A 27,282-nucleotide genomic window follows, 5' to 3' on the forward strand; every position below is an offset into this window, starting at 1 on the left:
CAGGCATCCTTTCATCTTGATCTGACCACCTACACCTGAAACCTCTGATAAGTTGGTGGTGCACGGAAGGTTCGTTATTCTACGGCGGAGTTTGCCTGCTGTGAATAGCTTCTTGCATCTCCTCATGACTTCCAAGAGCAAACTCAAGTCAAATACAAAAATATATGCATATTTGCACAAGTGGCTGTCATACCAGAAACTGGAAATACCCACTACAGTGGTACCTCAGGTTACATACACTTCAGGTTACATACGCTTCAGGTTACAGACTCCGCCAGCCCAGAAATAGTGCTTCAGGTTAAGAACTTTGCTTCAGGATGAGAACAGAAATCGTGCTGTGGCGGTGCAGCGGCAGCGGGAGGCCCCATTAGCTAAAGTGGTGCTTCAGGTTAAGAACAGTTTCAGGTTAAGTACAGACCTCCGGAACGAATTAAGTACTTAACCTGAGGTACCACTGTAATTTATTTTTCAAAAGCCCCAAACCCTAAAACAGATAAAGTGGCTCATCAAAAGTTAAAAATTTTAAAATAGCAGAGTGAAAGGTATAGTGCAGCCCAAGTCATTATCTTGAATCCCCCCCCCCAACTTAAACTATGCCCTCAATGTTCACAATGCTTTATAGAGATTTGTACAAAAAAAATTAAAAAGGAAGACAAAGATGGGTCTTTGCTCTCAAGGAACTTAGAATCCATATGTTGACAGTGGGGAAGGAAGGAAGGACGGGGAGACAAGGGTAGCAAAAGATGAATGTGAGAAGCTGTGGTTAGGGATGAGGATTGAGGAGCAAACCAAAAACGCCATGTAAAAAGTGAAATTTGATGAGGGATTTGAAGGAAAAAGAGGAGCAGTTGCAGGCATAAGGGATACTAAGGAAGAAGGGGCGTAATTTATGTTGCCGGGGTGAGCTCCCGTTGCTCGGTCCCTGCTCCTGCCAACCTAGCAGTTCAAAACCACGTCAAAGTGCAAGTAGATAAATAGGTACCACTCCAGCGGAAAGGCAAACGGCATTTCCATGCGCTGCTCTGGTTTTGCCAGAAGCGGCTTAGTCATGCTGGCCACATGACCTGGAAAAACTCTCTGCGGACAAACGTCGGCTCCCTCGGCCAGTAAAGCGAGATGAGCACCGCAACCCCAGAGTCTTTTGCGACTGGACTTAACTGTCAGGGGTCCTTTACTTTTACTTTTTTATATACTCCTTACCAAGTTTTCAGGTTAATAGCTAAGAGTTAGAAATGAGATCAGAGGATGAAGAGATCTCTTGCATGAGTGGAGATGTTGCATGAAAAGAATACTTGTACCTTTTACGCAGTATGAAGCAATATACCTGACTGGGTTCTCTGGGATTTGTCAACTATTGTGGCTTTTTCAGCGACCTTTTTTTTTAATTGCCTGAGGCAAAAGTAAGTCATCAAAATAGAACTCTACAGTGATAGGAGGGGGAATGAATTACAGTCTCAAACCTCTGAGCAGAATGCCTGACAGTCTGCGTGTGTCTGTGATTTTAATTTTATTGATATTCAGGTAAATACAGGACATACTGACATAGTAAGCAACAGAAACAAATTTAAACTAAAGAGCATTTTCAGATACAAGATGATGTCATTTTCCAAAATAAATTTCCAGCTAGGGATTTTAAGTTGTTTCAAACTGTTTTAAATGTTGTGTTTTAATATTAATGTTGTGGGACCTTAGGATGAAGGACAGGTAATTAGTAATAGTCATAACAATGTATTATTTTTAACCTTTATAGATCAGTGTCTTGGAGAAAAATGTGAGGTATAAATGCAATAAATAAATTATCTTTCCAAAAGTAAGAATGACTTGGATAACCCCATATTCTTGAGAACAAGTTCTGAACTGAAAATCATATGAGGTTTTCTGGCATTGGCACAGACCCCAGCCAAATGGGAAAACTAACTTTAGTCATCTGTTTTGTCAGCATAGAAAGAATAAAGATGGAGGGATGTTGCAACTTGGAAGAGTTGGGGCACAAAAGCAACCAGCTTCTCTCATGGTTTCATGCCATGTGCAAAATGAGAAGCTAATAAGCCATCCCGCAGTGCATTCTGCATTTGGATTAATCCCAAAGTGAGGTATTTTGGTGGGATTTTTTTGGCCTGTCAGGAGCAAAACAGGTTGACTGCAGGATGGCATGGAACTGGGAACTCCGAAGCACTTAATGCTGCCTTGGTACTCTAGACATTTTTTTTAAAATCCTGCTGAAGACAGGGGTCTTCTGAAGAAAAAAATAATGTCTCTAAGCTTACTATAATGCCAGGGTGGGGAGAAGGGAGAACCAACATCAGAATGGGGAGAGGGCATGGAAGAAGAGCTCTGTTGCGACTGACAGGTTAAACTTGTAATTAGATGGAATTATTTTACCTGGGAAGTAATTTGAGAGGTATTCAAATCTTTGGTATGCAACGCAATGCCTGTTTGGCGTAACCAGTCCACCGCATCTTTCCCCTGTGTAGGTCCTTGGCTTCCAGGGGCTAGTTCTGGTATACTCATTGGCTTCTACTTTTAGTAGTGTACAGTAGATATTGTTTCTGGGCCTTACACTGCCTAACCCTGGTTAAAAATAAGTAGTCAGTGTGGTGTAGTGGTTAAGAGCGGTAGACTCGTAATCTGGTGAACCGGGTTCGCCTCTCCGCTCCTCCACATGCAGCTGCTGGGTGACCTTGGGCTAGTCACACTTCTCTGAAGTCTCTCAGCCCCACTCACCTCACAGAGTGTTTGTTGTGGGGGAGGAAGGGAAAGGAGAATGTTAGCTGCTTTGAGACTCCTTCGGGTAGTGATAAAGTGGGATATCAAATCCAAACTCTTCTTCTTCTTCTAATCAAAAGTTTGGGTTTACTTGAGCATTCCAATCTGAGTTAAGGGAATGCAAATTCTGTACAGAGGGATTGTTCACATCACAGACTTTTCTCCTTTTCGTGTACAGAGGGTGGAGGTTCCATAGCGTTGCCATGGTCTGGTAGGATTGTACTAGATTCATTTCTGAGATCCAAGACAAATAAGTGGTTTGCTAATTTGAAAATTTTCGTGTCAGAACTGTATGGTCTCATACATTTGTGAGCCTGTAATTATCTTCACTCCAGAGAGAATAATTTGATCTTAGTTTTAGAGGATCACCACATAATAGGGTTTTCTGAGGTCAAATCATGATCATATGTTGCTAACCATTTTGGCAAAGTCATACATTTTTATGGGATTTCTTTCTGTGTGTCTATCTCAGTGTTAGCACTGAGAAATGTGAGGGATGAAGATGGGATAATGGGGTAAAAGAAGAGAGCTAAAAAGAGAGCTAAATATTTTTTTATAAACTAGCATTCTGTGCTAAAATGCCACACTTAGAAAAAATGTGACTTGCAGTTATACTTACTATCTGACTGAAATTCTGATGGTGGTGATTGGGTTGTAACCAATGGTTGGTCTTAGATTGGAAGTAGGAATCATAAGGAAAGGATAGCAAGGTGATGGAAGATGGCTTTTCCTGTGACCACCAACGCCAGTCCTCACAAAATAAACGCACACAACACAAGCTTGTTATTAAAGTCTAAAATGAGACTATCCAACATCTCTTCCTCAAAATGGGTGACATACAGTATAGCACAGAAGAGTTTAAGCTACCTCAGCACTAGTTAGAAAGTTTTTTTAAAAAAAGGTTGCGCTTGTATTCCAGACACCCTGATTATCTGAAAGGGGTACATTTTTTGTACCCAACAGCTGAAACTCAGGTTGTGAAGTTTACCCCATAAAATAAGCCTGAGTTCTAGAACAGGAACCTAAATTGCAAATGGGACACTGGAATAGCCTTGGGGTGTGTGTGCTTGTGTGGTGTGTTTGTGTGTGTGTGTGTGTGTGTGTGTGCGCGTGCATGCATGTGTGTGTTATCTCTGACAACTCTTGTGCAGTTTTGACATGCCATGCTTTGTGAAAAGAAAAGTGTTCATACTACAGTCATTTATCCCTGTGTAAATGATGCGTTAGCTAGATGCTCTCGATCTCATTTGTTGAGCCTTTCAATGAGAATCTGTGGGTTTTGTTCTCCATCATTTCCATAGGGTTTAACCAGTACTTATCTTGAAAAGATCCCAAACCTCAATTGGACTCTCAGATGTTGGAGCTGGAGTGTTTGGCACCGGGGAGGATGGATACATGACAAGAAAACCCCAAGTATGGGGTCCTCCCTTAAACAGTGTAGTTTTTCAGAAAACATGAGGCCAGGAAGATGAAATTATACTGGTCCCTTGTAAGCCATGCAAATCTCTTTTGAGAATATGTCCTCCCTATATTGATTTGATGCAATAGCATGTACTGTTTTGTTCTTCTGTAAATCAAGAGCACAGACTTCCTGTAATGAAATGCACTTTTGTTTTCCATATCAGTTTGAGCTGCCAAGCTTAAACAGAGAAAAATATTGTATGTATCCATGGATATCTAAATTTAGAAAGGCAAACAATTCTCCCTCCTGTTGCAGATTTAGAGAGAGAAAGCGATGGTAAGAAACAACCGCTTGTGAGATATTTCTGTGTAGGTGGAGAAGATGAGGGGGTTTTTTGTTTCTGTTTTTTAGAAAGTATAAATTGTAGACAAATATGCAGCACTGTAGTAATAAACTACCAATTATTTTTATTTTAAAAATGCCACTTGTGTTGGATGGCTAAAATAAGGCATCATAGGTCAGCAAGCTGGCAACAACCGTAAAGTGGAAGTGGTGTATGTATAATGAACTGGGACAACATTATTTAAATATCTGGAAGAGAAAGAGTATGTTTAGATGTGGGCACCACCGTCCTTGGAAAGTTATCAAGGAGGTTTGTTGACAGACTGCAAATTATTACACTAAAATGAAAATAATTTGAGTGAGTTGGCTGTTTGTAAATGTGGGGAGGGCAATGAAACAGTTTTTGAATTTAAAACATCTTTACCCTGCCATTTGGCCCTAACAAAGGAGCATGTTGCATGTACGTCTCATTTGAGCATAAAGCCAAATTATGATTTAGCATTATGTGAATCAGCTTTGGTAAGTCTTGGGCTCATACTTTCCCCCTCTCTCTTTCCTCCTCAGTTTAATGTTATGTCAGAACGCAAAACAACTGTGGTTACCAAAAGAAACCCATCAGTGGAATTGCTTGTGGTAATTTGATATTCTTCCAGTTATGCTTCTTGAATGCCGTCCTATTACACTTGAGTAGTTCCCACTGCCAATAAACTGTCAAGTGAATTAAAATAAAACATTTGTATGGGAAGCTCTGTTTCATTGTTGTCAAATGGCTAACCTAGCGTAAGTTAAAAGACAAGCGATAATTTAATTGGTTTAGTGTTGTGTGATCAATTCTCATAGATCCTTAGATTTTATAACTTTAGGTCTTTTGTCACAACATTGGCCAGGGAAAGAGACAGCCCATCGCATTGCAGCTGTCCCTCTTATCAGGACATGAATCTACAGCACAGATGACAATTACTTTTCCTAGTGCCATACAAACTGCTCTTGTTATTTATCTTTATAGTGCTTTACATCCATTGGCCACAACCAAGGGACAGTGTTGTACAGTGGTTACAGGAGTCTTTCCCAGTCTGGTGCCATCTAGACCTTTTGGGTTACAATTCCCTTCATCCCTGACCACTGGACATGATGGCTGGAGGGCACCATGCTAGGGAAGTATGTTTTAAGGTGTCAGATCCTACGACCAGGTTCAAATTCTCACTCAGCCATGAAGCTCACTGAGTGATCCCGGGCCAGTCACCGTCTCTCAGGATAACCTACCTCACAGGAGTGTAATGAGGACAGAATTGGAGGGGACCATGTTATGCTACATTGAGTTCTTTGAGGGATATAGGTAAATAAATCTGGACTATAGATCAATTATATTTGGCCCACATAAGTGACTGAAAGGAGCTTTTAAATTTCAGCCACTTCTTCGGAATTTGCAAAGAGAGTGCCAAAAATACAGACACTGTGCTCTTGTAAGCACTTGGCACATTTAATTTGCTGTTTGATGAAAGGGTTCCTGAACCAAGACAACTATTCCTCCTCCTCCTCCTCCTTGGGCAGCTGTGCCAAGTGTGTGGGCTAGTTTCTGAAGCTGGGGTTTCCCCTTCGTTCCCCTTGCCTCATGCCTCCCAATACATATACGGTATGTGGGATGCTGTTTCCATGCAGTTTTCCGTTGCCTCATCGATTCACATGTGTCCACTGAATAGCACCGCATTCCCTGGAAGCTTTTACAGCACTGAGACGTACAATCATAGACCTGCCCCCCCCCCAAAGTCTGTTATTTGAGTCATTCATATAAATTGTGACCATCTCCCTGAAAGAATCCTTGCTGTTCTTTCACATAGTTTTCTGCCCTCTTCACAAGCGGTTGTTAATTTCTATTTTTATAGCCGGTGTATTCATAAATTCCCATCTTGTTGTTTTCAAAGATGATTATTACGGCATCCAAATGCAGTGCAGTGTAGTGGTTAGAGCAGGGTGGTCCAACTTCTCACGCCAAGTGGGCCACAAGAGTACTTTGACACAGAAACTGTGGGCCATGCACTGCCTTGTCATGCAGAGGGAAGGAGCACGGCCAAAATTTGATGTGCGCCCCCCCCATCCAGTCCTCATGCTACCTACCTCAGTGAGGCACTGGGCTTTGGGAAGGCTCTGGCAGGGTCCTAGAGCCCTCCTCACTCCTTCCCAAAGCTGGGAAAGGGCTAACTAGGCTTTGGGATTCACTTAGCCGGTTTTGGGAAGGCAGTGTGAGGGATGCAGCGGGGTGTGTGCGTCAAATGTAGCCAAGGGCCACCAAAAATGGCCTTGAGGACCGCATGGACTACCCTGGGGTACAGTGTCAGACTGGGACATAGGAGACCCAGGTTCAAATCCCCACTCAGCCATGCATCTCAGTGGGTGACTTTGGCCAGTCACTGCCTCTCAGCCTAACCTTACCTCACAGGGTAGTTGTGGCAAATGAAGGAGGGGGAAAGCTATGTACCCCATCTTGAGCTCCTCAGAGAAAAAGCATGCAACAAACTGGGGCGAAGTGTTAACACTAAGGGGTCCCTTTCTAAGGCATTCCAGTTCGCTGGCAGCAGGCAGTAATTTCAAATAAGGATTGCCCCCTGCCCTTCTTATTTCAGCAATAAATCTTCATCGTAAGGATACTAGTTGTATCAGGCTAGTTAAGCCCACACATTATGCATTGTAAAAAAAAAAAAGGCTATTTTGGAGGGGGGACGAGGCGGGGAGGGAAGGCCGTTAGCTCACTTCTGAACTGTTGTTTTTGCTTTTCAGAAGAGGTGGCAGTGTGGTTTGCCTTTGAAACAAGCACACTTATTCATAAGCTGTTAGCCCTGTGTGATTTATATCAAAGCTTACTGTGAATTAATGCTAAGAATGCCATTCCATGCAGGCATGCAAGCGAAGTTATTTGGAAAAGGTTTTAGTGATTGCTTTCGATGAGATTTATACTGGTCAGGATTTAATTACAAACTGGGGGAGCAGAGGAGAGAGGCATGTTCTGAAAATGGACTTCTGCCCTTCAAGAGACAGAGAAGCAAGCAGAAATGCAGCTTCTCCTGTCCCAGCTTTTGAAGCAATTAAAGCAATTAAAACACACAAAACAATTCTCTATTCAGTGTTGCCCTTATTCAGTGCTCTGAAAGGGGCAGAAGCTACTTGCAAGTTACATAGCAGCTCTGAGGCCTGAAACCAGCTAGGCCTCAGTGTAAGTGTATAGGTTGGGGAATATTCTAGAAATCGGGGGGTGGCTGCGCTGCGGTCCTGCCTATGTTGCTGGACTCGCAACTCCTGTCAGCCGCAGCCAGCATGGGATGATAGGAGTTGTAGTCCCAAGTGTCTCTGGAGGGCGAAAGGTTCGCCACCCCTGTACTGTATCATTACTTTACTCACACTGTAATTTTAAACGGCGATAATATGCTTCCAACTTTCTTGGCAAAGAAAGAATTAAAGTGTTCCTCTTCTGTTGATAAGGCTGCAACCCTACACTGTACGTACATTTAGCTGGCTGTAAGTCCTATTGGAGTCAATTGGGCTTCCTTCTGAGTAGCCAAGGATTGTACTGTGCATATATCAGATGCCCTGGGAAGTTATCCCACAAAGATGTCCAAGGCTTGGTTCACAACAGAGTTGCTTACCGTAGTCAAAAGGATGAGTTTTAAATTGATGTTTGAACTTTAGGCCTGATAAGATATATGGTGTACTTTTCCAGAAGATCTTTTTCAGACCCAGGACTTACCTTTAATTCCAATTTGCAAGAGGAGACCAACCTTTAATTTCTGTACTGTATATCTTTTCTCTTTCCGTACACCCCTCTACTTCCTTCTCTAGTTTTCAACTTCTCTCTTTGAAAATCTTGACCTACATTAGCTTAGGGGCAGATCTACACTGCAAAATTATATCAGCTTTATAGAACTTTAACAGCTATATCCTTCTACCTAATGACCCTGGGAATTGTTTTGTGAAGGAATAAGAATTCTCCGTTAGAAATCCTTTGCAGAATGATAGTTCCCTACGGTGCGGGAATTCCTTGTAAACTAGGTTTAAGTTTCTGCTAAAAATATGCCCTGAGGCGTGACCCTGTTATGCATCCCTACACACTGGTTGAAGTAGAACAGTTTAATCTACTTGAATTGCTCTCTTGGTAGTTCCACCACCCTCAGAAGTGTGGGGAATGATGGTCTGGGAGAAGGTTTTGTCTATGTCAGCCCCTAAATTATGAAACTCAAAAGAACATAAGAGTCTGTTGGATCAAGCTGGTGTCCCATCCATTCCAGCATCCTGTTATCACAGTGCCTAATCAGATACCTGTGGGATACCCGCAAGCTCAAGAGCACTCTTCTCTCCTGTGGTTATAGAGACTGGTATTAAGAAGCGTTATTGCCTCCGACCATGTGGAGGCAGAGTATAGCCATTGTGGGTAGTAGCTATTGATAGTGTTATCCTCCACAAACTTGTACCCAAGTCGGTTTGCCACCACTGCCTCCTGTTGGAGTGAGTTCCATAGTTTAACAATGTGCTCTGTGACTAAGAACATTCTTCTATCTGTCTTTAATCTTCCAACATTTAGCTTCATTGGACATCCACGAGGTCTAGTGTGATGACAAGGGCTCCATGCCTTGCATAATTGCATGAACTTCTATCATGTTACATCTTAACTCTCCTTTCCCCTAAACTATAAAGTCCCAAATACTGCAGTCTTTCCTCACAGGGGAGTCCTTCTTCCCCTTGATCATTTTGGTTGTACTTTTCTGAACCATTTCCAACTCTACAATATCCTTTTTTGAGGTGAGCCTATGGAAACTGTACACAGTATTCCAAATGAAATTGTGCCACAAAATTCTAGAATGGCATTATGATATCAGTAGCTTTATTTTCAATTCGTTTCCCAATGATCCCTTGCATAAAACCAGCCTTTTTCACAGCGGCTGTGCAGACAGGCTCAACATCTTCATTGAGCTGTCTACCATCTACTTCCAAGTCTCACTCCTGGTCAGTCACTGCCAGTTCAGACCCCATGAGTGTATATGTGAAGTTAAGATTTTTTGACCTGACAGGCACCATTTTTACATTTGTTTGTATTTAATTGCAATTGCTTTTTCACAACATAGTCACTCAGTTTGGGGATGTCCGTTTGGAGCTCTTCACAATCCCTTTGTGTTTCAGCGAACTTGGAATGTTTTAGTGTCGTCAGGAAATTGGCCACCGAACTGCTCACCCCTGACTCCTGGTCATTTCTGAACAAATTAAAAAGTGCAGGTCGCAGTACTGATCCTTGGGGGAACTTTGCTTTCTACATCTATCCATTTGAAATTGTTTTCCTTTTTTTTAATAACTGCGTATAAACTCCTTTACTGCGTCAATTCTTTTAAATTGTATGAGTATACTGCTGTAACCTGACCTGGGACCTTATGGTGAAGGGTGGGTATCAAGAAATCTTATAAACAAACAAAGAGACAGAGACTGTTTCATTGCAAAACAGCTCCAGCCCACATTTTATGTGGCTGTTGTGACAGGTAACGTATCTTTCATCCCTGTGTACTTTTACCGTGAAGATTTCTTTTTTTGATTAGGGCAGCCAAATGAATGGATGTTTAATGGCACACATCCCTTTCCATGCCAAAGGAAACAGGTGTGTCATCAACAGTGTTCCCACTGCAAACCCAAATGCTAAATAAAACGTGAGCCTCAGACAAGGAGGTTCCTTCACTTTTGCTGGGCAGCCCATGTAGCCCAGGGTGCTGACTTAATGGTTAACTGTTCAGTACTGATTAAGAGTTCCATAATCTCTGTCTCCCCACAGCCCTGGGGGTGGAACCACGAGGAACAAAGCATTCCTGAAATGAATGAATATACTAGGGATATTTCCAAGAGGGAAGCCTTTTTTGCAGCAGCAGCACAAGGGAGAAGTGCCAGGAAAAAACAACATTAAAAAGGAGTGTCACAGCCAGCTGTGGCAGTTTGAGAGCATCTTTCCTGCTTTCCAATAGAAAGAAAGGCTTAGGTAGGACCAAAGTATGTGTAACTTAACAAGATCTGAGTTTGAAACTCCTAACATTTCCCGCCCCCCCCCCCAAACTGTGGGAAGTCCTGAATTGAATTGGGATAGTGGTTTCCAGCAACTGGGATTCAGAAAAGCATTACTGCTTCCAGCCGTGGAGGCAAAACGTAGCCATTATGGCTAGTAGCCAGGGATCCTGTTGTCTGGCTGGTCCCTTCCCCAGCTGTGGGCTTATCTGGTGGCGGCACCTGGATCTGGGAAGCTACCTGCCATTATAATTTCCCCACAGTGGACCCTGCTGGAGCACTTGAGACTGGACAGCTGGACATAGCCTTGTGTATGTGGTAAAAAATACTGGCTAAATCGATCGTAACTTGAAATGGCAAGCTCTAGAAGCTGCTAGCTGAAAAACTGTTCCTTTTAAAAACCTGCTTTTATTCTTGGAGCTACATATTCAACAGCAGGTAAGTAAGCAAATCTTTCCAGATGAGACCTGTCTCTGGAATTTGGCACTTCTTTAATGCCCTCTCTTAAAAGTGCAGGCTTGCACCTCATCAAGCAAGTTGTGCTAATTATCCCCTTATCCATGCCATGCCCAGAACTGCATAGTTCAGATAGGTGTGCTGTAGTTCTGTAATATACGGAATGCTGGAAGAATTCCAGAGGCTGTTTTTAAATATTTTGTTTTTAAAAAGGGAAAAAGTATATATTAACATGCATGCATGTATATATCTAAGATGAACTTGCTTTTGCGTTTCGCAGCATGGCACACTATGCTACCATAAGCCTGTGACATAAAGGAGTTTGATGGGAATAGTCGTAGGCCAGGGGTCTTCAACCTTTAAGACAAAAAGAGCCACTTGGACCCGTTTCCGAAGAAAAAAAAACTGGGAGCCGCAAAACTCATCATTATAAAAATAACTTTTTTGTCACTTTTTTATTATTTCTTTGTTTGACCCCTCAGAAATACTCCTCCTCATAGAAATAAACGTTAAATTAACAAGTTACCTTTTTGTGTGTGTGTGTTCTACACTCCCCTTCAAAACAGTGACCAGCGTACATGCCCCCTTTCAATGCAGTGACCAGCGTACATGCCCCTTACAATGTAGCGGGCGGGCGGGAAGGTGACGTCGGGACAGTGCGTGACTAACGCACGCACCGCCCCCATGCGACGTCACAGCCAGTACAGCGCCCGCCACAGTGGGCCTCCTCCCCTCGCTAGTATCTGCCCCGGAGCCGCGGCAAAGGTGTAAAAGAGCCACATGCGGCTCCGGAGCCGCGGGTTGCAGACCCCTGTCGTAGGCTATTCTTCTATTTAACATGTTGACCCGAACGGCAGAAAATTAGTCACCCAAAGTCCTGCTGAAAACAATGGAAGGCATTACCAAAGCTGCCCTCTTAGTGCAGATTTATAGGGGAATACACCTTGCTGAGTTTAGTGAGACTTGTTTGCTGTTATTCTGTGCTATGCAAAAGAAACTTTAAATAGGTTGCCGCTGCACATCAAGGAATTCATAAGCCAACCTTCTCCAAGACTGGCATGCCAGCTAAGTTATGATACAATTGCAAGATAACATTGCAGCGTGGAGTGCTTTACTGTTCTAGCCAGTCAGCCTTACGTTAACATTTCCTTCAGATAGTGCAAGATAACATCAAGCAAAAATTATGCAGGCAGAGCATGCCAGGGAATAACCTGGAGAATCAATACAGGCAAACTACCTGGTGCATTAAGTTTATTCGAGGCAGCTTCCAAATGCTGGCTATCCCTTACTATTTAATAGCTGCTACATCCAGAATGTGGGTCTGAGATAGCAGCAAGACAGACACCATGGGAACCGTCTGGTAATGAAACTTTAACAGATGCCACCATGTACCAAGGAGTTCGTATCCCATCCAAATTTAAAGCAAAGAAAGGTTTTCAGCTTTGCATGCTTTGTGGTTCTGACTTGCCTTTCAGGAACTGTTCCCAGAAAGGTTTTTTAAAAATTATCCTAAGGAGACTTTACTCTCAACTCTTTAGGCCTGTAAGATCTACTTTGCTCTTTCAGTGCAGGAGTCGAAAACCTTTTGCCTTCCAGTTTTGGATTCCCAACTCTTATCAGCCCCAGCCAGGAATGATGGGAGGTTTGTAGTATGGTCGTACCTTGGTTGCTGATTGGAATACATTCCGGAAATCCATTCGACTTCCGAAAACGTTCAACAACCAAGGTGCGGCTTCCGATTGGCTGCAGGAGCTTCCTGCACGCAATTGGAGGCTGCGTCGGACGTTTGGGTTCCAAAGAATATTCGCAAACCGGAACATTCACTTCCGGGTTTGTGGCATTTGGGAGCCAAAGTCTTCGAGTCACAAGGCGTTCGAGATCCAAGGTACGACTATATAGCAACATTTGGAGGACCACATGTTCCCCAGCCCTGTTTTAGTAGAACCTCAGGGTCCACCAGCCAAAGTCAGTTGCAATATAGTGGCTGAAGAGAGCAGGCATCCACATAGATTTTAAGCGTAGGGAGTGTATGGACAGACATTCAGCTCAGGGATTTCTCTGTCCTCAACAGAACTGAGCTTGCAGTCCTTTCACACGAAAAGATCATTCCAGGTTTCCTGCTAAGCTTTCTTTCTTTTCATCAGCTTTGTTTACAGGAGAGAGAGAGAGAGATCTTTTGCGGAGGAATTGCGAGTCAGATACTTACTCTCCCAACCACTGCAAAGCACCCACAGATCTACCTGCTTTCCTGCCTCCTGTGGATCTTGATCAACCTTCCCACCCCTGATCTAGGAGTGGGAAAGTAACTGAGTCAAGGCATGTCTAAAATGCTTACAACACTTTCCCTGTAAATCACCCCCCCCCCCTTTGCAGGATCTAAAGGTACAGATTGGCACCATCTGAAGGGTGTTTTATTTGATGGAGGTGACCAAAATCAGTATTACATTCCATCCTATACAAGCACAGCTTGTTTCACGGGAATGTTTCTCACGGCATTTTTTAAATAGCATCTTGTGCCTTCACTGTGAACAGATGCACAAAGCATTTGGGCAGGCCTATTTAAGATAAATTTATGTACTTATTTTTTAATTTTTTGAAAGGAAACCTTTATATCGAATTGTACTTGCTTTGTGTTACAAGTTGTAAAGCACATTCCATGGCAAGAAATCAAACAAGTTCTTGGAATACTAGTTTACAATGTCTCATGGTTTCTCTGATAAATAAGCTACATGAGTTTAATTCCATAAGAGAACAAAGGAGGAAAAGTGCCCTGTTCTTTATTTTTAAGAATTCGTAGTTCCGAATAGGAGCAAAATGATATCTTGACTCCTCCTTGCTCAGTGTTGACCATGCAATTTTATACATGTCTACTTGAAGGTAAACCCCATTGAGTTCAATGAGTCTTACTCCCAGGTATATGGATTGCAGCCTTCATCTATCCATTTTCTGTCTACATTTTGATTTTGTATAGAGTGTTTGCAGTTTGTGTTTTCCTTCTTTCTCTTCCAGCCGAGTTCTGAATGCCAAAAAGAATGGAAGTTATATTTATTTATCTTAATAGAGAACTATCAAATAGTTAATTTAGTCTAAGGGTGTGGCTGCTCTACTGAATGGAAATGTATTTTAATGAAACAATAAGTTTAGATAAAGTCCACCGGCAAAACTGCAGTTTACAAAAGCAGAGCTCAAGCACTACGTAGCCCTATCCTCTGTGACCTTTGTTGAGTTTCCTTTCATTCTTCCCACTACTTCATATCAAGCTATTGTCTTGGGCATATTGCAGAATGTTCGTTATCTATAGGCATATATTAGAACTTGAGGTTTTATTCCTCCAAGAAACTTAATTTTTATTTAGTGCTTGGAATGCCTTTTAATCCAACACAACCTCTTGGCTTTTCATAAACTATGGTTGCAAATTACGAGTTGTCCTTGGGAGCAAATACAATTTTTGCTCTCTGCTTCAGAGCGAATTCCTTTTGTATCAGAGTTAATCATGGTTTAGAATTAGATGCAAACCATGACTGCTGCTAGTCTTGGAGCCATGTTTTCCAGTTCAGGTTTACGAGGGAACAGGGTTAGCATTTGCTGTACAGTGGTACCTCTGGTTACATACTTAATTCGTTCCGGAGGTCCGTTCTTAACCTGAAACTGTTCTTAACCTGAAGCACCACTTTAGCGAATGGGGCCTCCCGCTGCTGCCATGCCGCCGGAGCACGATTTCTGTTCTCATATTGAAGCAAAGTTCTTAACCTGAGGTACTATTTCTGGGTTAGCGGAGTCTGTAACCTGAAGCATATGTAACCTGAAGCGTATGTAACCCAAGGTACCACTGTACATGTAGCTCTAAACCATGGTTTGCACTAGGGATGGGGAACCTGTGGCCTTTCAGGTGTTGTTAGACTCCAGCTCCCATCATTCTTAGGGACCTTGGGATGAAGGGCAGGGAATTAATAAATAACCCCTGACCAATGGGGCTGATGGGAGTTGGAATTCAATCAGAGCCAGAGAGCCACAGGTTCCTCACCCATGGTTTACAGTCATGGGAGAAAGGAGAGAATTATTATTATAACCATTAGTATTAATAATAATTTCATTTATGAATCACTTCCCATGAGGCATCTTGAAGCAATTTACAATATAGTGACAGTGACATATATAAAAATTACATATATAGAACAGTTAAAAACAATTCCGCGCACACACATATACAGTTATACCTCGGGTTACAGCTGCTTCAGGTTGCATTTTTTCGGGTTATGGACTGCCAAAACCCGGAAGTACCGGAACAGGTTACTTCTGGGTTTGGGCGGTCGCGCATGTGCAGAAGTGCTAAATCGCACTTTACGCATGTGCAGAAGCGCCGAATCGCAACCCGAGCGTCTGCTGTATAACCGTAACCCTCTAAATTTAAAACCTGTTTTAAAAAAGCAACACACCCATAAAATCAATTCAGATCCAGCACAGAGGCCAACTGGGATAAATACTTTTAGAAGGCTGGTTGAAAAAGGAACATCTTTAGTATGTGCTAAAAAGCCAGTAGAGGAGGCACTCAGGAGAAGGGGAGTGGGGAACTTGTGTGTCCAAAGTGGCTCTCTATCCGCACAGCACAGTTTCTAGGGGAAAAAGTGCTTTGTTTCTTCTGGCTCATGGAAGGGCAGGGCGACATGGGAGCAATTCAGCAACATGTACCTGTTACCTGTTCACAGTAGGCCATGGTCTATGGCAGGAGTCACCAACAAGGTGCCTGTGGGTTGAATAATGTCCATGTGGTCTTCCCCTGGCATCCACGAGGGCTCTGAATGCCCCTGCCCCCATTGCCCCCTTAGTCATGAGGTGGTGAGGGTGGTGACAATTTTATTCATAGAACAGAAGAAGGAAGTGTGATGTCTCGTTTACTCCTTCTCACGTTTACTCCTTCTCTCGTTTACTCCTTCAGCTCTCTGCCTGCTTTGCAAGACTCAGATTAATCTACTGGATCCGACACTGAATCGCATTGCTTGGCAATGCAAAGTGTGTGTGTGTACACTTTCTATTGGGGATGGAGGTTAATTTGCAGAAGTGGGAGAAAAACAACAGAGTGTGATGCCCATGGCACTTGTTCCAAAATCCCCAAGTGCCCATGAGCCTAAGAAGTTTGGTGACCCCTGGTTTGCGGCTTAACATGACGTGTGGATGCGGTCAGAGAGTTAAAATAGGACAGCAAACCTTTGTAATGCCATTACTGCGGAGAATGTTGTGTTTGCGCATGTGGGACAGAGCATGCTCCTTCAAAGCAAGTTGTCATTTCTGGCTTGTGTCAAGTTTAATTGTTCTTAATTATATGTAAATTGCCTTGAGATGGTGGCTTGGAAGGTGATTAATAAATCAGCGATGGCGATGAAGTTAATTCTGTCTGGGTGGGAGGAAGCTGGTTTTAACTGTTCCTGCAAGGCGATGACCGTTACTTGCATAAAGGCAAATGTTCTGCTCCACTTAACCCTAAGCAAATAAACCTCATTTCCCCATTTGTGTGTGTGTTTTCCCCCAGCAGGGATCTGCCTTTGGCATGGGCAACCTTTCCCAAACCTGGAGGAGAAGAGCAGCCACTGGAGCAGCGATATTCAAGTCTCTCTTGCTAAGAAGATCTAAAGCGTGAGAAGGCAAAGCCCCAGCAGCCATGCCGTTTGGGTTGAAATTGCGAAGGACCAGGCGCTACAATGTCCGGAGCAAGAACTGCTTTATGACTCGGATCCGCTTGTTGGACAACAACGTAATTGAGTGCACGCTCTCAGTGGAGAGCACCGGGCAGGAATGTCTGGAGGCCGTGGCTCAGAGGCTGGAATTGCGAGAGGTGAGGGTAACCCAGGAAAAGACCATCTGCCGCTTGCAATTTGGCATATTTTTAGCTCGAGCTGTTTGTCATTTGGAATCTGTTTATTAGAGTCATGTTATTCTTGGAACTGGCCTGATCTTATCGCTGAGTGGAACTTTGGCAAACATACCCTGCTTACATAAAAGTCCATTACCTACGGTTTGGATGGTGATTCAGTGGTATTTCCTGTCAGGTCCTAACTCTCTTAAGTGGCCTGAAAGAGAACTTCATTCTGTTTCTCCATAAGCGAAAAAGCTCCTTTTTGTGTTAATGTTTCCTCTTGAGGCAGGGCATCAAACATGTTCAGAGTTCCACTCCCGTGAATATTTCTGTACAGTGGTACCTTGGTTCTTGAACAGCTTAGTGGCCGAACAAATCGGCTCCCAAACACCACAAACCTGGAAGTATGTGTTCCGGTTTGCCAGTGTTTTTCGGAAGCCGAACCTCCAATGTGGCTTCCGCTTGAGTGCAGGAAGCTCCTGCAGCCAATCAGAAGCCGCGCCTTGGTTTTCAAATGATTTCTGGAGTTGAACAGACTTCTGGAACGGATTAAGTTTTAGAACCAAGGTACCACTATATTTCACTGGAAAATAGTTACAAGGCACCCTTCCCACCCCCATTTTTTTACTGACAAAATTCACAACTCACGAATGCAACCTGATTGTTCAGCTAGTGAAGCAATGTGCTTTTAATGCGGGATAAATCATTCCTGCTCCTGCTGCATTCCATCGAGGCCAGTTCCTCCCCCACTCACTCTGGTCCAGTCATCACATAAATGTCTTGAGCTGTACGCAGTGGGCAGCTTTCTGTGCAAACCGGCACTTTCTTGCCAGGCACTGAAGAGAGAAATTTGCGCTCGCTCATTTTTTTTGCTTGGAATGTTGGACGAGCTTCAGATAATCCTTTTAAAATAAATAAATAAATAACATTTTTTTCTGGAATCTCTCCTGAAGAATTATGCCTCTTTCCCTGACTGTAGTACATCTATTTATTTATTTTTAAATCCCACTGGAAGCTGCTTCTGTTAGAAGCTGCTTTTAATTACTGTACTGTTCTACTGTACTGCCTCGAAATGATGTAAGTTTAAACCACACCCACTGCTTGGACTCATGGGACACTCATTTTAACACAACCAGTACTGGAAACCCGAATTTACGCTGATACATGAAATAATGGTAATCGCTCTGATTCCATTGTTGCCTTTTCTTGCTTTGTGTTCAGTGTCATATTTTCACCGAGATCTCTGGTGTTTGGTTTTGAGAATGAAGCGTGCCTTTGATTGATTTCAAGGGTCGTGAAAGGATATTTAAAGCAACCGGGATGTCATAGACGGTAACATTGATCCCTCTGCTCCACAGACACTTAGCTTTATTTTCTGTATGTCTGTACTGGAGTTACAAGACTGTAAAATGTCCTTCCCATACCTGGAGAAGAGGCAGTGAAAGAGGTTGACTTGCTTATTCAGACAGTGCAGTGAATCTGCCTTCTGTCTCTGCCTGTAGTTGGAGCATCCTCTGTTGCGGCCTTGCAGCTTCCAAAGCTCATGGCAGGACCAGCAAACAGCAGGGCTGGCCCAAATATTAGGCCTCAGGCAGCAGGAGTTGTGGGGTGGGGTAGTGATGACAACCCCTACAGCCCTTCCTCCTGAGCTTCCGCACCATTGCCTGCCCACTGAAGAGCAAAGCAGTGTGCGTGTCACAGGCTGGTCGACTAGCCTGCTGCCATCAAGTATATAGTGATGGATGCTATCCTATTCCATGGCCAGTGTTGAAGTAAGAGTAATCATCCAGGCCAGTCAACTTCTGCATGTGGAGCCCATAAAATGTCTTGGCAGACTGCAAGTCACTTGAACCAGCCTGCACTTTAATCCACACTGAAATATGACAAACGGATGCTTGCTCTGACAACACAAAGGAACGGAACAAACCACGCGGTTATTTTGTTCCTAACCTAGGATCTGAAATTGGCTTCAAACCTTGGTTCATGAGCTCGCTCTGATTAGAGCTAACCATGGTTGATGTCCGTGGTGATGCAGGGAGCTGTCTTTATATGAAGTCAGACTATTTGATCATCTATCCCTACAGGGTCTCCTGTAGAGTTCTCCCCCATCTGGGACCTTCTGCATGCAAAGCATTTTCTCTACTTCTGAGTTATAGTTCTTCCTTTAACCAATTATAACCTCAAGCCATTTGGGAGGGCGCGGGGAGTGAGGAAACTTGCGTTTGAGAGAGGTGCGATATCATCATAATCATAATCATAATCATAATAATTTATTATTTATACCCCGCCCATCTGGCTGGGTTTCCCCAGCCATTCTGGGCGGCTTCCAACCGAATATTAAAAACAATACACCATCAGACATTAAAAACATCCCTAAACAGGGCTGCCTTCAGTTGTCTTTTAAAAGTAAAATAGTTGTTTATTGCCTTGACATCTGCTGGGAGGCAGGGCAGGCGCCACTACTGAGAAGGCCCTCTGCCTGGTTCCCTGTAACCTCACTTCTCACAGCGAGAGAACTACCAGAAGGCCCTCAGCGCTGGACCTCAGTGTCTGGGCTGGATGATGGAGGTGGAGGTGTTCCTTCAGGTATACAGGACTGAGGCCATTTAGGGCATTAAAAGTCAGCACCAACACTTTGAATTGCTTATTCCTGATCCCTTAGGACTAATCAAAGGATGAGGAAGTTTTATATTTATTCTGATCTCAGGACTGGCAAACATTCAGTTGTTTCCTACTCTTTGTTTGATCATAAATCGTAAGTGTGAGGTGTATGTTGGTGCCAGAATCCCAGAATGTCTTGAACCCATTCACAAGCCCAGGTGCCATGTGAAATTCCACCACTAAGCTACTGTGAAAAGTCACATGAATTATTCCCCAAACTTGAATGGCCATTTAGTATAGGATGGAAGAATGAAGCAGTAGCTTAGCAGTAGAGCATTTACCTTGCATGTGGAAGGCCTCTGGTTCAATACCTGGCGTCTTAAGGTAGGGCTGAGAATTGTCTCCCTGGGGTTTCATTGCCAGACATTGTACCAGCGGCTCTGGATAGTGCTGCAGCTCTGACTTGGTCTGAGGCAACTTCTTAGGTTCATAAAAATGAAACCTATTATTATTTGGTAACTGTTAATACACATAGATTTTAATTTATGGGAGGAAGGAAACGGGAGAGGGGTTTTTGCTCTTTGTAAACTTGCCCAGCAAATAAACCTGCTTTTAAACTCTTCCTCCCCCTCTCCAGACACACTATTTTGGCCTTTGGTTTCACAGCAAGAGCCAGCAAGTGCGATGGGTGGAATTGGAGAAACCGCTGAAAAAGCAGCTGGACAAGTTTGCCAGCGAGCCTTTGCTGTTCTTTGGGGTCATGTTCTACGTGCCCAGCGTTGCCAGACTACAGCAAGAAGTCACAAGGTACCCAAAGCTCTGTTTCATTATATACTTTTCGTAGTTAAGACCGCTGCCTTGCTGCAGGTGTCACCAATGGCAGACGGCTCGGTGGGGTGGAGGGGCTTACCTGACCTCCTGGCAGGTGATTTGCTGCTGCTTACCAGGTAGGGTGAGGTGCCAAACAGGGTGATGCCAGATTGACTGCGCTGGTGCAATGGTACTATGCTGACTTGGCTGCTGCCTGGATCACCCAGCAGCAATGGCTCACCTACCACAAGGTGACGTAAGCACTGTTGACCACTGCTGAATGTAACATTTGCTCCCGATTTTGAGACCATGGTTTGCAGGGAGGGTATCTCAGGAAGAGTTGCTAGGTACAGTCATACCTCTTGTTACGTTTGCTTCAGGTTAAATCTTTTCAGGTTGCATCCCGCAGTGCCCTGGAAGTAACGGAACAGGTAATAATAATAATAATAATAATAATAATAATTTATTGTTTATACCCCACCCATCTGGCTGGGTTTCCCCAGCCACTCTGGGCGGCTTCCAACAGAACATTAAAATTTACTTCCGGGTTTCACCGCTCGCGCATGCGCAGACACTCAGAATGATGTCACGCGCAGACGCGGCGAATCGCGACCCGTGCAGACGCAGGTTGCGTTCTGCTCATGATGCAAACGGGGCTCCAGAACGGATCCCGTTCGCATCCAGAGGTAGGTACCACTGTACTAAAAAACCTCTGGGGACCAGTCCGTAGCATAAATTTGCATAAGATTTACATATGGAGGCAATTTTAGGCTGAGAGGGGAAGGGGGTAAGCAAAAACAGAACTCCGCAGTGCCATCTGGTGTCACAGTGTTAGAATGCATAAACAACGCACATAAGGCTCGTTTTCTTTGCCAGTGTGACTGAGCCCTGTGTCTGCATTGGATTCAAAATTGTTTTGACTGTTTTCATGCATGCAGTTGTTTTATATGTGGTTTTATTGTATTGTACGATTGTTTCAGAGTGCTTCATACGTAGCAATTCACAAATGAAATTAAATAAATAAATGAGGCTTAAGCAACATCAGGCAGGAATGTGAGCAATTCCTCTCCCCTCCCCCCAAAAGTTGGTACTTTAATTACAGACCCGTTAAACAGCAAATTTGTTACCATCCAGCTGTTCTCAGTATTGCCATCCGTCTGCAGGTGGAAGTACAGTACTTGTCTGGTGTAGCTGAAGCACCTGCAATTTGAATAGTTACCTGGTATAAAGCAGTCTTTATGGCCCTCTGAAGGACAGATATTTGCATGGATTGCTAATTTAAGTCGGCTCTTCAAGTGCAATGCATCCCTTGATGCTGATATAGATCCCTGTTTATAATACTTGCAGATCAAACGGCCATGTTTACATGGCTCTCTAGTTGCACAGACAAAATCCACCATATGGCCGTGTTACCTGACTTACGCTGCAATCCTATTTGTGTCGTCTCAGAAACATGCCTCGTTGAGTTCAGCAGTGGCTCTAGATTTTCTCCTGTCTAGGTCACTGTGGACGATTCCAGCAGAAATCCCGAGCTGCCATTTTAGTGTTTCTAGATAGACACAGGTTTTGTACTTCTTCCTGAAAGGACATGAGTGGCATTTGAATCTCCTCAGGCTCATTGAACTGTAATGTGCTGAGGCCTATTCATATGTGTTGAAATTAGTGTAATACGAAAGCAGGCTACAGAGCTCAAGAAGTACGGTATTGTTTGTTTTTTACATTTTCAGTCAATTTTAAGGCCTGGTGCAAACCTTCCGTGTGTTTTCCGGTGTGAATTCCCCCCTCCCTTTGCGGGTTGCTTTAACTTTGCAGCAGTGTTACATCTGCATAGAAACAAATCAGGAGTAACGTTAAAACAGTTGGTGTGGCTGTAGCATGGCTGAGTCCCCTCACTCATCCTTTCTCACACGGGTTGGTTATGTGAATCATCCTTAAGCCTGCTGTGGGCCTTTAAGATGTCCAATGCCAAAGGAACTCAGCTCCTTATACCAGGTCCATTCCCTAACCAGTGTGACATTTTCCAGGGCTTGAGAGGAAAGAAAAACACCATAAATAATTATCTGTATGAAATATTGAAGGTCACATTTACAAAAGGCCCCCACATCAAAAACACAGTGGCAACTAGATTTTTATTTAGAGGACAGCAAGTTGGCTTATCATGCGGTATTTTGAAGTCCAACTGAGTTGCACTAATTTCACTCATCCGTCTTTGTGGATTCCATTTTGTCTGCCTTTTCCATGCCAGGCTCATAGTTCATGATTCTAACCAGGATCAGTTTTCCCAGATACATCTTTTTTTCTCTGACTCGGCATCCAAAGCAAAGTAAGATAAAGTGAGGAACTCGTAATGTGAGCAGTGTTCTGTCATTGTTTATCTACCAGCCTGTTCTTCTCATCCTGTGATTCTAACTTTCCTGGAAAATGATGCAGGATGAAAATCTGTTTTGTGATGGCAAGGGGAGTTATAAATCAAGAAGGAAAAACAGTTGTGCCTCCATCTCTCCCTGCACCCATTGTTTCCCAGCAAGGAAAAAGGCACTCATAGTTTCCTCAAACATTTCAGCCTGTCTTTGCAATATACTCTTTTTGCATGTTTAAAACTGTTGGCAGTGTGAGAACATTGTTTTTAAGTGCCTTCCCTCCATTTTGCAATTTTTAGTGGAAATATTAATCCTTTGGTCAGGTAACTATTGTTTCTAAACAGTGCAATTTTCGTTACCTTGATTAGTTTGGGTATCCTACTGTACCAGTCTGCCTTTGAACTGGGGGCTGCTGATCAGATTATTTTGCTCCAGGATGTGGATCCCCCCCCCATTTTTTTCACCCCAAGTACCCACACTGGTCTCATGCACATGGCTGCAGATTTCATGCTCACAATGCACATCATAGGAAAATATGTCCTGCATGGCTGCAGGTATCTTGCAAAGGGGGCCAAATTTTGGCACAATTTTAACAGCCGTGCTTTCCTTCAATATTATCAGTAAAATGTTGCAGACCTGTTGCGAAACCTGGAACAGAACAGACTAGGCCAGGCACCTTTTGAAAGTTATGTGACTTTTTCATAGTGGGTGTTTTTGTATGGTCATGTGTTGGATTTAATGTTCTTGGATTCTTTGTTTTCATTCCACGGGATTCTTCTAGAGGGGTCAGAACTTTCTCCTGTGGGCTTTGGAATGAGAGCGCCTTCATGGTTTTAATTCGCTGCTTATAAAAATAATTTGCTGAGGATGGCAAACCCTTCTCCCTGCTGACTCCCACCAGTGAATGGAGAGCTTGTTCCCATTGTGTTGAGTATTGAAGCCTGAACTCTTTGCGGCAAATATCTTAAGACCATATTGAGGCTTTGCTAGGCTCTCAGCCTTGAAAAAAAAAAGGGGGGGGAGACTGTGTAGGTCAGGGAGATGAAGGCAGAATATTCATACAGTATTTGAAAACATTTGAAATGTGTATTGCCTAACTTGGAAAAGTCGGACGCGTCTTGCAGCTGCAACTTACTGTTAGTCGAGTCATGTCCTGCTCTTTAACAGGGCTTCCAGTGGTTACCCATTCAAGGGTCTGAATGGTCTACACCTGGTCCACCCACAACAAGGGTACTGTTTGGGGGAGACTGTTGGTGGGAACAAACTGTGGTTAAGCTTGGCTACAGTTAATCTGAAACAAAGGGCTGGGCAGGTGGATTCTCCAAACTCTGGTGCAAGATTAGGAGAGTTCGGTATTTTATTATTTAACTTAAAGTTCCTTTGTCCAGGTCCCAGCTGAACATTATACATGATGCTGCAAGTGAGTCATTTTCAATCACCCATCTCCCCAATCTACATTTCCCTATTTGGCTAATGTCAGTATGAGGGTTCTGGATTGGGTAGATTCGGGTTAGCACATAACTGTGGTTTAATTGGGCCTAATCCCCGCTCCTCCTAGATTTTGGGTTAAATAAATGCAGTTTCTTCACTGCTTACTTTGACAGTTTTTTTGTTAATGTCATTTATGTCAGAAACCTTCCAGATTAAGTCTGAGACCCAGTGTGGTGTAGTGGTTAAGAGCGGTAGTCTCGTTATCTGGGGAACCGGGTTCGCGTCTCCGCTCTTCCACATGCAGCTGCTGGGTGACCTTGGGCCAGTCACACTTCTTTGAAGTCTCTCAGCCCCACTCACCTCACAGAGTGTTTGTTGTGGGGGAGGAAGGGAAAGGAGAATGTAAGCTGCTTTGAGACTCCTTAAAGGGAGTGAAAGGCGGGATATCAAATCCAAACTCTTCTTCTTCTTCTTCTGTATGTATGGCCTGAATGAGCGGCTTGCTTTGTGTGATTGCTTTACATTTGATTGAGATTGGGCTGCTTGGGGGGAAAACAACTTTAAAAATAATATACACATCTTGGCGCTTTAAATGTTAACTGTTAAAAAGCATGTCTAAAGAAGAAAATATTTTAAAATAATTTTTAGGAACACTGAGGATTCCTTCCCCCAACAAACACACTCAGAACGACATGGGAAACAGGCTGCATGGGAAACTTTAGTACTGTACTTCAAACGTCTTGAGAATAAAGTGGACTCGTAAATGAATGAACTTTGAAAAGTGTAGCCAAGGGGTGTGTAAAACGCTCATGGCTTCTATTGGCACGTGGAGCAAGTGATATGGCATGGCTCTGCCAAATGAAACTAAAACCTTAGAGGCAAACAAAACATTTTGTGGTAAGATCAAAACGCTTGAAGCAAGATGGTTTGCTTAGAACTTCCTTCTTAAAGACCACAATTCTAAACAGTTTTACAGCTAGGGATTAAGCCCCAATGGACGCAACAGGCCCTACTTCTAAATCGACGTGCATAGGATTGTACAATGTGCTTTTCTGCTGTAGAATAATGCATTTCTCCTGGGTGGGACTGGGGTGTGTGTGTTCAGATTATTCTGATGGCAGCTTTATATCATTGAGGCAGCAGGCGCACGTGTAATATGCATTGACATATCTCTCGGTGACACGTGGTTGTACACATAGGTTCGTTGAAAGTTTTTGGTATGAAACAATTTCCCGTTTCACCTGCGCAATGGTGTCGCAAAGTCAGAGTGGCACAAATATACATGTGTGAACTCATCCTTTGTAATACTTGGGGAGTCCATGGAGTGGGCAGTCTGAGAACCTTTGATCAGTTTCTACACTGATGCAGCCTGAACCCACCGGCAAAACTGACATGATTTAATGCTAGATTCAGGTAGGTAGTCATGTTGGTCTGACGCAGTCAAAATAAAAAATTAAAAAATAGTCCAGTAGCACCTTAGAGACCAACTAAGTTTGTTCTAGGTACAGTGGTACCTCGGGTTACATACGCTTCAGGTTACATATGCTTCAGGTTACAGACTCTGCTAACCCAGAAATAGTATCTCGGGTTAAGAACTTTGCTTCAGGATGAGAACAGAAATCGTGCTCTGGCGGCACGGCAGCAGCAGGAGGCCCCATTAGCTAAAGTGGTGCTTCAGGTTAAGAACAGTTTCAGGTTAAGAACGGACCTCCGGAACGAATTAAGTACTTAACCAGAGGTACCACTGTATAAGCTTTTGTGAAGAAGTGTGAAGGCTCATTCAGTTCTCTAGCATAGGCTTCAAATATCTGAAAGACCATCTCCTTCCCTACAGTCCCTCTCAGGTGTTAAGATGGGCACCCAGCACCCTCAAAACTTAACGGTTAATTTTAGGATGAACGAGGCGTGGGGCAAGGCTTGGGAGGTGTAGAATGTGGGCATAGCGCAGGCGCCTTTTACTGTATTAAAAGCCCCAGTTTGCTGTAATCTAACTTGCTGAAATCTGTTCACTCTCATTGCCACCGGGAGATGTGAGCCATACCCAATGTGGCTAGTTAGTTGGTTGGTTGAACAAGAGTAGAAAAAAAAAGCTTCCTGAATTCATGGTATTCTGGTTTCCTTCCTCTGCACTTCATGGGAACACAACTGAGTCAGTGATCAGAGCAAACCTCGTTTGAGGACGCGAGGAAGACCGGAAAGCTGCTTATCATTTGAGCCCTTTCAGCAATGTGCTGTATTTATATTGGAAATGACAGGGCTGTTTTTCCTTTGGCTCTCAGCTACAGAACTGCTGCTGCTTTCCCAGTCCCTTAAAAAAAAAAAAAGTATTACAATGTGAACTGGAAAGGGAAAAAAACATTACGGTGCTTTGGCATGATCTAAAATTAGGTGTGGTAGTATCAAGAAGAAGCTCAGATTTAGGTATATTTTTTCTTGCTTTAAAAAATGTATTTCTATTTGCACATTTTATGGGAGGAGGGGGGTGGGATTGCCCAGGAATAGGAACAAAAGAGTTTGATACCTGATTAGCAAGTTTCCATTTGAGTTGTACCTCAAAGCACACTTTTCTATAAGATGGTTGTGAGTTTCCAATTAAAATGCATATTGTAACTTTAAACATGGTTTTAGTAAAGTTGACAACCCTATTAAGTAGAAGCACGGGGACCAACTTGTACATTTGGCAGCTAAAATGAATGAGCTTGCTTGTGTCTTAAGAGCAAGCACTTTACCTGTCTCTTCTTCAGGTGTGAAGAAATTGGAAATACCCACTACAGTGGTACCTCAGGTTACATACGCTTCAGGTTACACACTCCACTCCGCTAACCCAGAAATAGTACGTTGGGTTAAGAACTTTGCTTCAGGATGAGAACAGTAATTGTGCTCCGACGGCGTGGCAGCAGCGGGAGGCCCCATTAGCTAAAGTGGTGCTTCAGGTTAAGAACAGTTTCAGGTTAAGAACAGACCTCCGGAACGAATTAAGTGCTTAACCTGAGGTACCACTGTATTGGGTTTAAAGCGGCTGAGGTTTGTTATTATATCCAAACCAGGAACAGTAATTACTTTAACCTTTGGTTTATTGGAAAAATCCAGCATCAGAAACTATGGTTTGATTCAGTACAACATGGTTTAAATTAACCACAATTTGCACTTGAAGCAGATTTCCCCCATCTCCTCCTGTGGCATGCACTGAAAAAGGAAAGGAGGAACGTGAGCCTGAAGTTTAAGCAGGTTCGCGC

General features: G+C 43.4%; 1 protein-coding gene across 2 annotated transcripts in view; it reads left to right on the forward strand.

The window, feature by feature from the left end:
* PTPN14 (protein tyrosine phosphatase non-receptor type 14) overlaps positions 1-27,282 on the forward strand; it is a 119,025-nt gene that overhangs the window by 24,851 nt on the left and 66,892 nt on the right. Inside the window, exons 2-3 of one of the 2 annotated variants that reach the window (XM_081000497.1) lie at positions 16,521-16,823; positions 20,083-20,252. In XM_081000497.1, the coding sequence (XP_080856623.1) occupies positions 16,650-16,823; positions 20,083-20,252 (344 nt within the window). In that variant the 5' untranslated portion in view covers positions 16,521-16,649. The remainder of the gene's footprint in view (positions 1-16,520; positions 16,824-20,082; positions 20,253-27,282) is intronic. The other variant, XM_081000498.1, reaches the window with a different exon arrangement.

Source organism: Podarcis pityusensis (genome assembly GCF_964106645.2).
Source record: "Podarcis pityusensis genome assembly, chromosome: 3".
NCBI classification, from domain to species: Eukaryota; Metazoa; Chordata; class Lepidosauria; order Squamata; family Lacertidae; genus Podarcis; species Podarcis pityusensis.